Source organism: Phlebotomus papatasi, chromosome 2 (assembly GCF_024763615.1).
Source record: "Phlebotomus papatasi isolate M1 chromosome 2, Ppap_2.1, whole genome shotgun sequence".
In the NCBI taxonomy this organism is placed as follows: Eukaryota; Metazoa; Arthropoda; class Insecta; order Diptera; family Psychodidae; genus Phlebotomus; species Phlebotomus papatasi.
Window position 1 is genome coordinate 111,631,726 of NC_077223.1, and position 11,899 is coordinate 111,643,624.

Sequence of the window (11,899 nt, forward strand, 5' to 3'; positions counted from 1 at the left end):
ATGGTCGTTTACACTGTAAAAAAATTTCGTCTTACGAAAACTTTAGCAAGGTTAACGGCGGATGCTGCAAAATTGCAATCGAAAATGATGGAAATGAATGATGATCCGTATTTTTTTTATGTAACATTTTCATTTTCCTGTAGAGGAAAATCCAAGGACTTCCAGGAATTTTGTGAGGCAGAATTATGAACCCAATAAATGAGATTTTTTTGACATAGTGATATAATTGCATGATTCGGTTTGTGTGGCATTCAGTAAAAAATCTTAAATCTTGGATTCCTTTTTTAGTACGAAGGTTCAAAACCTTCCCTTATACATGGTAAAATAAAAAAAATCATGCAAAAATTCACACATTATAGAGATTTTATTCATTTTTCAACTTGAAAGCAAAATTCTGAAAAATGCCAAGCACCAATAAATTGTCCCTCTAATTAAAAATTCAAAGATTTGACTTTTTCTTCCTCTGCAGAAATTCCATTGCTGCCTGAAAGCTTTCCTCAGATTGAGCTCTCTCCATCAGCGTTATGATCTCTTCTCTATTGGCAGCTTCTAGCTCCTCCTGCTCAAATTTCTTCATTAGCCTCTTTGTGGCAATCAAGGAATTATATGGCAATTTGGCAAAAGCCTCTAACTTTGGCCAGATTTTGCTCTCAAGCTCATTCCTAGAGAAGAGCTCTGACACTAAATTAAATTGAAGCGCTTCCTGGGCGCTCATTTTGTGATTAAGCAACAGCATCTCACTGGCTTTACTCTTTCCCAAGATTCTGGGAAATGTGAGCGATGAACAGCCCTCAGCACAGAGACCTAGGGAAGTGAAAGGCGTATAGAAGTAAGCCTGGAAAATAAAAGTCAATCAGTGGGATTCCTTTAGTAGGAAGAATTTTTCTATAGTTTTCCTACATCTTTTTCTGCGTAGATGACATCGCAAAGGGCTGCTGTTGTGGCTGCTATACCAATTGCTGGGCCATTAACCACAGCTATGAGGATCTTCCGTAGGGTAAAAAAGGCCCGAATGAGATCTCTGAGGATTTCCATTGCCCTTTCCGGTGTATATTCTCCCGACATTGCAGATACTAGATCATTGCCGGAGCTATAGAAATCCCCAACGCCGGTCACAGCAATTACAGATACACTGTCATCAGCATCAGCATCTCTAAGAGCCTTGGTCAGATCCATATACCCCTGACGATTAAGAGCATTACGCTTTCTAATGTTGTCAATTATAATAATCCTCAATCTTCCCCTATTTTCCACTTTAATCACAGACATTTTTCACTGTAATATTATCCCTCTATCGCGATGATACAATGATTAAGCAAATTCTCTAGTGCTTCAGATCCAGATGTGGATTTTGCCCTCAAATTTTGTGGTGAAACTTGTGAGAAAACAGTGATAACAAATAATCACCCACCACTTCAATAAAAAGGTAAATAAAAACACAAAGTCTGAAAGCGACAACTATCGGGATTTATGGGATTTATGTAAAGCACTCGAGAAACCCTTCAAATGTACCGAATTTGGATTTAGGAATTCCCGCCAAAAACAGATAACTTTTTTCTTATTATACAGTTATTTTTCCTCAAGTTTTTCATCATTTTGTGATGTTCTTTCACGTAGAGAGCATTGTGAGTCTCCTCAAAGCATTTTAGAAGAGCCTGAGAATGCATTTACACGAAAAACTAGTGATTATTAAGAGTATACTAGCCCTTCATCCGGAAGGAGCCGTCTTTGAGACTATTAAAGGTGAGAAATATTTGTAATATTTTCCATAAACTCCGGGATATTTAATATATTTCCTATCCACGTGGCTGCTTATTAGATGACTTTCTGGAATTCACAAAGGAATCCTTAGATTACTCCTTCGCGGAGTTTTATTCTACTATGTGTTGTCTGCCAGATATCCGTTTCGTAAGGGATTTCTATGGGAATATGTTCTGGATGACCACCAGTAGCAAAACCAGTCACATACGGGAACTAGTCACACTCCAGAAGACCAACGATCTTCGCCGAAAGAGAAATACAGCTGCGATTAAGCCATGTAATTTCAAAGAGGATCACAGGACAAAAAAAAAGATTGATAGGAATCATCCTTACAAGAGACAACCGCAGGAAAATAGGACAAAACCCAATTATAGAAACATTACTCCACCAGAGTTTATTTCTGTATCTCTGGGGGGAAAGCAGGTAGATGAAAATCTTTTTAATAGGAAAAACTCATTTCCCTCATTTCTAAAATAAAATTTCTGATTTTGTTTTGTCCAGAATCCCTACAATCCTCATCTATATGCTCATCAGATGATTGGAGATGACTTTTTCCTGTCAGTGGCCAAGCTTGAATTGGGGTACCTCACAGTGCCAGGTCAGAGAATACAACAATCTGGCCTTTGCGTTTCTGGACAAACTGTCCGTGGAGCAATTGATCGCCTCTGTGAGATGCCAGTTGAGGACGTGGACAAGCAAGTGATCATCAATCTGGGCTCCGTGGATCTCATGCAAGGTCGAGATGTTCTTGATATCCAGACAGATTATAATCGGCTTCTGGTGCTGCTTAAGGAGATGGGTATTCAGGCAATTGTTACAACTCTCCCGCCCATTGCCAATCATTCCTACCTCTCAAGTATGCAGCACAATTGGATGAAGCTCAACGTCTTCCTTAGGCGACAGCCGCTCTGCATTGACATTTGCGAACTCATGATGCAAAACGGGAGAATCCTCTATTCGTGCTTCCAAGGAGAGGCGAAATATGTGACTGGGAGCAGCCGACCTCATGTGCTTTGGAACAAAATTGGTCGCCAGAGGATACTTAAAGCAATGAAGATTTATCTAGGAGACACATTCTGTTGACTTTCGTCCCTCTCAATCATATTTTACTCAAAAAGAAACTCTGTGTTATTTTATTCTTTTTTATATTTTCTTCATTCTATAGGCTAAGAGGATTTTTCTCTCCTTCCCAAAAGTTCGAACGTGGGAATGACAGGAAAATCTTTTATCTTTAAGTAGAGTAGATTTATGTAGAATTATTAAATTATACACCGAAATAACACTTGCTACTTTTTCAAAACTCTATTATAAGTACATAGTTAGCTATATTTTGTTTTTAGTTCTAGGCTCTAGAAAAACGCTTATGGTATTTTTTTTAATAACAATATCTTTTTTATAATCCAATTATTCTCGAGGAAAATAAATTTAGAAAAAGATAATGAATGGAACTAGAAAAAGGAATGAATGAATGAATGTATCTTATTAAAACCAAAAATACAATTTCAAAATTTTTTAAATGATTTTAGGATTGTATTCCTACTTGAATACTACAATGAGATTTGTTTTTTCTAGAATTTATAATAATAGAACTGAAAATACCAATCCGATCCCATCCCATAGTAAAATACAATCCTATAGCTGTTCAAATAATTATTCTTAAAAGGATTTAATAAAATTAAAATATCTAATCTAATAGTATCCAGTGAAATAAAATATAATCAAGTCAAGTTTTCTTTTTCTCTTTTTTAAACTATAACTGGTTTCGTATTTCGTATCCTTTTGAATGAATTTAGAATTCACACAAATAGAAGAAAATAAATACCGGTGGAATATTCTATTGTTTTATAGAGGTACACGTGTGCTTGCGTAATTCATTTAAAGTAAAACTGATACCCTCTTTATTTCATTTTACTACCTTACAGTTATATAGAAGTATCGGACTAAATAGAACATTCAATAAATAACATATTTTACTGTTCGAACTCCACGGAGAGAGCAGTATATAATCCCTCGATTTTTTCACCCCCTTCCCCCAAATGTCCACCTTCCAGCCCTCGCAGACCACTTTTGCCAACAAATCTTCACGTTTCAGACGATTTCTGAGAAATGTCGTCACGTTGTTTGTCCGTCTGTCCGTCTGGCTGTCCCCAGCTCTAGAGGCCAAACGGTTAGAGATAGCTACTTGGGACCTTCTGGGGACCGCACATAAATCGACCCAAGGATCGTTAACTCGCCCTTCATTTTCCCCACCCCTCCCCTTCCCATCTAAAAGCATGTTCTTTGGAATTGCTCGAAAACACGTCGTGCGATTTTTTTTCATTTTTGGATATGTTTTAGTTAGAGATTACCCAGTCAAAGGTTAAAAAGATACTAGAGAGCGCATTTACAAGGCGAATGGGGTCATGTTTGGGGTCGTTGGAAAGATCTTGGAATTTCCTATAAAACTGAACCGGTTCTAATCGGTTCTGAACCGGTTCATATCCGATAACAATTTTTTATCTTAAAATCAATTCTATTTACTTTTAAAACAATTTTGGAGGATCTTTTGAATGATTTATGAATCGATTCAAATCGTTTGAGTACCGGTAAACTGTAAATGATTCGAAAGTACTTTTGAGGTATAGCATCTAAGTCACGAGTTCAAGCATTTTGCAAAGCCTGGGGCGCTTTGCCACCCCTTTTTTACAGTTTGAATTCAATTCAACATTTTCTTTTTTTTTGTTATCATTAAAATAAGTATTTGGGATGGCTATTGCAAATATTTGATTTCCTAAAAAATCAAGTTTCATCAAGGATGCTCCTTTACCGCTTTATTGGTGGTACGTGGCATTCTAATTGAAAAGGGATTCAACGGCTGGGGGCTAGGATTAAACTCATTCCTTGATATGGGATGAACATAAAAAAGATTATAGATAGTTACAGTTAGTTAAAAATAGAGTTGCGATGCGAAAAAATGAAAGGCACATCAAATTCTTCAAACAGGAAATTTGACGGGACATCAGATTAGATATGGAAGTGAAAGAACTGGTTTTAGAAATGAATTTTGAAGACAAATCACTCCAAATTGATGATCACTGTTGCATCTTTTTCTGGAAGCTCTCGTCGGGTGAATTAAACGTAGTAGGCCTAGTAAATGCAGGGCCCGAATTTCAGCGAAGTCCACACTAAGCCTATCCTGGAAAACTATAGCTGTGGTTTAGTTTAATTTTTTCTATTTCTTTAAATTACTAAAAGAACCGTTCTAAAGTCAAAATCACGGGTTTTTTTCGTATTATTTTAGTTAAAATTTTGAAGGTCAAACATAACAGATCATGTATTGTATAATATAAAGGGTCCATGACAAGTTGGCTTTTTTATATAGAATTTTTTCTGGCGTTAAAGAAAAAAATAAAAAGAACGATTTGAGTATTTTCAAAACCGAGTTCTGTAATCTCCCAATACTATACTCGTAATTTGATTTTGTATTTGTATTAGTAATAAAAAAAATGTAAAATGTGTAATAAAACATAATACTTGTTATGAAACCTTTTTTTATTATTAAATATACAACAAAGTTTATACCAAATTAAAATTAAAATTTTAAATTGCAGTTCTATTTAGAAAGTAGAAAAATTATACAAAATTTTGTTGAAAAAATTTAATAGAAAGTCAATTTTAAAAGACAAATCAATTTTTCTGACTGGATTGGCTTTTTTACTATTCAAAATTACAATTTTTACTGATCATTCCAATATTTTTATTGATAATTGAATTTACTGACCAAGAGAATTTTTACTGATTATTTTTACCAAAGAATTATGCCCAACGCACAATAACTTTTGTTTTGTAAACATGTTTGTGACATTTCAGTGAGAGTGAGTGAAATCTAGATCTAGTCATCTCGCTCTCTCTCATAGAAAATTATGAAAACATATTTACAAACAAAAGTTATTGTGCGCTGAGCATTATGGCCAACGCACAATAATTCCAATGAGGGAGAGCGCGATGACTTGATATACATTTCATTCACTCTCATAGGAAATTTTGAAAACATGTTTACATTAACCAAAAATGACCCCACCCCCCTTAAAATATGAAAACAATACAAAAGATACCTGTGATAAACCACTAAAAAGGGTTTTTATTTTGGATTTGGTATTGAAAATATGTTTGAGAGATACGAAGGCCAAATAGCAATAAAAACCCCTTCCAGCATTTTCTGGTAGTTCTCTGGTCTGGAGGCCTCCGCAACCACATGGGATTTTGTGTGTGTCTCTGGCTAGTCTCACACGATCTCTCGCCGCGGATTCACGTCTCTATCGTGCTCCTCTATGTTGCCATTCCTCCACGATCGTCAAATCAGTACAAAAAGAGTTGTGTGAACCAAAAATAATTGCTATGACCTCTGACATCTAAAACTGATCTGTTTCTTCAATGACAATTCATCAGGTTGGTGCTGATGATCTTGTGAGAAATTCTTTTTCAAATGTAATGTGGGTGTTTTGTTTTTTTCCTCCATTTGGACCACTTAATAAATGAAGATGAAGATGGTTGGTAAACAAGACGATGAACTCGTCAAATTAGCCATTGAGAGACCTACCAGTGAACAGTTGAAGTACGTGAAGGAATTTCAAAATGGAAAGAGAGAGAGCTCAAGAAGATCACTAAAAAAAAGAAAATTCTTCAAGTTGATTTGCTTCACTTTCCGTGGGTAAAATCTCTTGTCTCTTCCTCCTTTACCGAAAAAAGAGCCCCACTATTACTTGTGCATTTTAATGTTGATTTCTAAAAGTGGTTTTCTTTGCCAGCAAAAACATGCTGGGGCTTTACCATACAATCTCAACTCAATGTGACCTTTGCCGTTATACTCTGGGTAATTTCAAATGTGTTGGTCTCTTTTACCTGGAGAGACCTCACAAATATATCTATCTTATTATTTTTTACCTGAACCAAGAAATTTTTGTAAGAGAATCACCATTTTATGGGGAGATTCAGGCAATTAGATAGATGTGTGGATCTTAAACTTTCGATTTCGTTGATTTCATTTGGTCCGTTGCATCACAAACATCAACCACTAATATAAGACTCTTGGCCTCAGGCGTCGCGATGACACGTAATCTGGCCGGAGAATGAGTGGAAGTGAGAGAGACCAAGAAAAGATTATATTTTCAGGTATAATAAAGGTGATTTAACGGCTGAAAAAAATGCGTGCGAAAGAGAAGGAGATTTGGGTCATTTCGTACATAATATCTGGGCTCTCGCAATACGTAATCATCAAGTGTGTCACGTGGAATCTCATGTCTTTGGTGCTTCATCTCCCTATTTTTCCTGACCAAGCAAATCTTTTATTTATGCATGGAAGGAAGCTGGCCTTAAAGATTTAAATATAATGAATATTAGAACTAGAAGACAGTTAAGTCATGGCACATATTTTTTCCTTGAGTTGATTTTACAAATGAAGAACCAGTAGAAACACCATTACCAGCATTACCAGTGTCCACTGGTCCTTAAAATGGATACTGTACTGTAATCACAAAATATTTTTCCATAATAATTTTATAAGTAGTGAGAAAGTAGGGCGATATTTACATGGATAAAGTCGTGGAAATTAATTTCATAAAGGTGTCAAACAATATTATTTGATTGTGTTAATTAAACAAAAATAAATACTGCAACAAATATTGGTCACAAATTTCAAGTAGTTCCCATAAACAATATAAATAAACGGGCTTATATTTTCATAAAATTCTGATAATTTATGGAAGTATTTTTTTACTTATGGGTTAAAGCTCTTTCAACTATTTCATTATTCAAACTAAACATATAGTTAGATTTATACTTACTATATTTTACAGTTCTCATACTATTAAATAAGAGGTTGTATGAATTATGTTTTTCTAAATCTCAAAAATAAGTAACACAAAGGATAATTTCTAGTCTGAGCCGAGCACAAGAATATCCAAAATGAGAGAATTAAGAACGTTGATGTATCTCTCTATAGTAAAAATGTTATAATGAAGATAAGAAGATATACACCACAAGCTACGTTCCATGCGTTATGGCTCAATACACAAATAACTCTTGATTGCAAATATATTTTCAAAATTGTCTATGAGAGTCAGTGAGATGACTAGCTAGATTTAGGTTCCACTCACTCTCACTGAATTGTCAAAAAGAAAAATTGTTGGACATTGGGTATTAGAGTACGATACAACTTACAACCCAAATGAAAAAAAATACACAGATTAAGGATACAATTAAGTCAAGTCAAGAAAAATTTTGACTCTAAAATTACGAATACATAAGACACCGGGAACTTAAATTGGACGTGTATTCCCCAGGCGTTTAAATTCAGAAGCTTTTTGCCAATGAACTGGGCTAGAATCCCTATCTCTTTGACGCTAAGAGATCAGGAGTTTAAGTTCAGCATTAGCTGAAAAATTAAAAATGTCTTGAGATTTGCAAATTACAATTAAAACTAAATTATCAAGGATTTAGAATTAGGACATTGGCATTCATTGGATGGGATTTGAAATTAAATTTCTGGGTGTTCCTGTTTAAGAATTTTCCATTTTTTTGTGTGTTGAAAACGCTATCACATACTTACTTGTCTTTAACTAAGATTTTTTAAAGATTCAGAAAGAAGATAGTAAAGTGTCTCATATTCGTGTAATGCTATGGACATTGGACTTTATGAGATAGAGCTCTACGTGAATTATCTTTTCGCACAACTTTTGTGTCCATACCGAGTTACTGGTTATTTATGAAGTTATTCTTACTGAAGTTATTTAAACTGGTTTATTACGGTGGCAGCCAAAATTCCGAAAGCCAAAATCCCGAAAGCCAAAATCCCGAACGCCAAAATCCCGAAAGGGCCAAAATCCCGAAAGCCAAAATCCCGAAAGCCAAAATCCCGAATTTTTAAAATCCTGAAAGGGATGAAATTATATGGATGAAAATGTTTAGAATAATTTCCCAAGGCACAGAAGATTTCCCTTTGCCTCCAGCAAGCGCGAGTGCAATCGTGGGAGTAGCTATGATACTTTTAAGAATTCGGGATTTTGGCTTTCGGGATTTTGACCGGGACCCGTTTATTACACTGTGCAACAGTGATTTTGTCCCTGGGTTCTCATGCTATTATTTCTATTGCTAGGGTCAAATCATTTAAAAAAAAAACTTATCATATTGATTTCATTTCAAAAAAACGGTTTTTGCCGTTTTTTTGATACTTGGGTGCCTATATCTCCGATTTTGATGAACTCGATGAACTGATTTTTTTCTTAATATGGGAACATTTGTTCCCCTTTACATGCCCGATAATCCTTTATAGATGGAGTTCGTACAACTGACACCCCTAATTTCAGCAACATATTTATAGTTTATTTTATTAATTTAGAATAGGAGGGAAGTGATTTTAGACATGAACACTATTTCATTGAATTTATTGGAGTTTATTTTATTTTTTCAGTATAAATGATTTATTTTGTGGAATATGTGGCTCAAATACTCAATGGCAATTTTGCTGAGTGTATCAAGTCAGTCTTACCAGAAATTTAAGGAAATATTAGAATATCTTAGAATATTTTCTAAGATTTATACTTGGAAAGATTTTGAAGAACATTTACCAAAATTCACACCGGAAGTGTTGCCAAAACTATTATTAAGTTCCATCTCTCCTCAACCCCCAAATACATGTATTCTTATGGCAAAATAAAAATTTTTGGCCATTTTTCAGACATCCAAAAAATTCAATTTCAATTTTCTCGTACAATTTTAAAGGTAAAAAGCTGTAACTTAGGGGTTTTCATTAGAATGTTGAAGGGCACAAAAGACCAAATGAGGTGGAGATCGTGCATAGGGTGTAGGCAGGAGGCGAAGTGGTCCATCTATCCTACTGTTCCAACTCTCCTCGAATAACTATATGCATTATAACTAGCGGCGAGAATACGTATTTTCCGTTTTTTAAAAGTAAGGGCCTTGACCACCTTGACAGACCTGAGGATTAGCCGAGAGACGGCCTAGCGTAATTATATTAGAAATAATGGTCAAACTACACTTTGATCATTTTCCATTAAGTCGTCTCTCGGCTTAAGTCGTGAGTGTGTTTAGGCAAGGCATAACATGGATATTCGTTAGTGATAGATTGCTCTACTTTTTACTATCACATTCAGTAAAAGCTGAAAATAGTAATTTTGCTAATTTTGAAAGACAAGAATCTTGACTAAAAACTTTTTACTTCAGGGAAGGCGTAGAGTTATCAGAAAGTCTTCTGGTGTACGATGAGGAGACTCGTGGATCTGGTGATGATCCTATGGATACTTGAGCCCTTTCAGACTGCTATTGTACCTCCACCATGGGCTGATCCTGCCAGAAATCCCTGTGCTGCTCGTCCTGGTGGTTGGCAATTGCTCTTCTGGCCACCACTTCAACAGTGCTTTCGCATCTTTCAGCTGGGATTTCCATGTCCAGACACAATGGAACTGAGTCCTTCTCCATCGGGAGTTGGAGCAGAGTGTCGGTGCCCACCAGGGACTGCTCAAAGTCCGCTCACAGCACGATGTCATCGTCTCTTTGCACAAGATCCCTGTGATGCTGGTCAATTTTTTGCCCCTCGGCAAGATCCTCCGCTCAAATCGATGGCAAAGATATCAAGGGGTAGATGGGGAGCTTGTCGAACTCCTGGAGACTGTAGCGATGGAGAGATCTTCTGGCCAGCAGATGGGAAGTGTTATGGCAAGCTGACGAGAGGCCCTTGTCCACGAGGAAAACTCCTCACAGCAGCAAAAGTATAAAGAATTCTTTAGTCTTTGCGAAATATTTTTTGTAGTTTCCTTTCAACCTTTTAGGACAATTTGGCTGAGTGTCATTGTCAAGCTTCTGGCCATTTAGCGCCTTTCTTTCATCTCGCAGATGAACTGTGCTACGAACACTTTACCCGCGGTCCTTGTCCAGAGGGAGATCTTTTTTTGCCTAGTGGAGAATGTGGTTGTCGGAGAGATTTGCCACAATTTCACACAGAATCTGGACAGTGCTTTGAATTGGGCGCACCTGGACCCTGTCCAGGAGGACATGTCTTTCAGATAGAGGAAGGCGGTTCCGGAGGACAGTGCAGATGCCGTGAAGGAAATGTTCTGTGGTCAGAAGATGGATTGTGCTATAGAGCGTTTACTCGAGGTCCCTGTGAAGCTGGAGAATTTCTCATGGCTTCCAATTCCACTTGCGTGAAGAATCCCTGCGCTAAGGGTGAACTGTTCTTTCCAGCTGATGCTTCCTGCTATCGAATTGGAACCCAAGGACCGTGTACTCTCCATTCAGTGATTGTTTTTGATTTCACTGCTCGACCTTCAATTGACGGGGTATCCTACAACGGAGTATGTGGTTGTGCAGGGATTGTCACCACTCTCTCCCAGACCTGCTCAGAGAGAGAACCTCAAGCCAGTGCTTGTCGAGGAACTCCGGGGATGGCTGAGGTGGCTGGAGAGTGTCACAAACTTTATACCCGAGGGCCCTGTGGGCCAGGAGAATGGCTAGAACCAGCAAAGGGAGCTAATGGAAGAGCAACTTGTGAATGCAAACCAGAGTATCAGAGATTTGAGACAGCCAATGGGGTCAGAGGATGTCATGCTCCCAGCGTCGGCATCGCCAGGTATCTCAATAGACGCATTCAGAGTAAAGCCGAGAAGATTGCCTTAAGGCAAAAAATCCCCATTAATTCCTCCATTTGAGTTTAATTCTTTCTCATTTCTTCAGAGGTTGTGGTTCGGATTAGTGGAAGGTTCATTTGCAATTACAAGGAGTGATCAAATACGATCAATACGTTATGTAGCAACAATAATTATTAGATTATTTTTCGTGCTATAAACTCATTTTCAATATGGTTACTCAACGATACGATAGGAATGTTTGAATTGTTTTGCTCTATAAATTTTGGAATTGTGGTGGCGAAAAGCAATGTTTTTAATTTTGTAATTTTATCGTCATTCTTATGCACCAACGCACAGAATATAACTTTTGATCTCTCTCACTCTCATTGAAATTTGTAAACATGTTTGTTTTGATGTTTGTGACATTTCAGTGAGAGTGAGTGAAATCTAGATCTAGTCATCTCGCTCTCTCTCATAGAAAATTATGAAAACATATTTACAAACAAAAGTTATTG

At 36.7% G+C, this 11,899-nt stretch overlaps 3 protein-coding genes and 1 long non-coding RNA gene across 4 annotated transcripts; 2 read left to right on the forward strand and 2 right to left on the reverse strand.

Annotated features, from left to right (window-relative positions):
* Nucleotides 1-345: 345 nt before the first annotated feature.
* Nucleotides 346-1,439, reverse strand: LOC129800884 (enoyl-CoA delta isomerase 2-like). The gene is made up of 2 exons (XM_055845615.1): nt 901-1,439; nt 346-835 (listed from the first exon to the last, which is right to left on the reverse strand). The coding sequence occupies exons 1-2, from the start codon at nt 1,267-1,269 to the stop codon at nt 440-442; spliced, it is 765 nt and encodes a 254-aa protein (XP_055701590.1). The 5' UTR covers nt 1,270-1,439; the 3' UTR covers nt 346-439.
* An 85-nt stretch (nt 1,440-1,524) lies between these two features.
* LOC129800887 (maternal effect protein oskar) lies at nt 1,525-3,488 on the forward strand. The gene is made up of 3 exons (XM_055845618.1): nt 1,525-1,743; nt 1,820-2,184; nt 2,263-3,488. The coding sequence occupies exons 1-3, from the start codon at nt 1,662-1,664 to the stop codon at nt 2,842-2,844; spliced, it is 1,029 nt and encodes a 342-aa protein (XP_055701593.1). The 5' UTR covers nt 1,525-1,661; the 3' UTR covers nt 2,845-3,488.
* A 2,366-nt stretch (nt 3,489-5,854) lies between these two features.
* On the reverse strand, nt 5,855-7,387 carry LOC129800891 (uncharacterized). Its single transcript, XR_008751661.1, has 2 exons — nt 6,341-7,387; nt 5,855-6,267 (listed from the first exon to the last, which is right to left on the reverse strand). It is a non-coding gene; the product is annotated as an uncharacterized LOC129800891 (long non-coding RNA).
* Nucleotides 5,940-11,899, forward strand: LOC129800890 (uncharacterized). Its single transcript, XM_055845619.1, has 3 exons — nt 5,940-6,189; nt 9,982-10,526; nt 10,587-11,899. The coding sequence occupies exons 2-3, from the start codon at nt 10,020-10,022 to the stop codon at nt 11,463-11,465; spliced, it is 1,386 nt and encodes a 461-aa protein (XP_055701594.1). The 5' UTR covers nt 5,940-6,189; nt 9,982-10,019; the 3' UTR covers nt 11,466-11,899.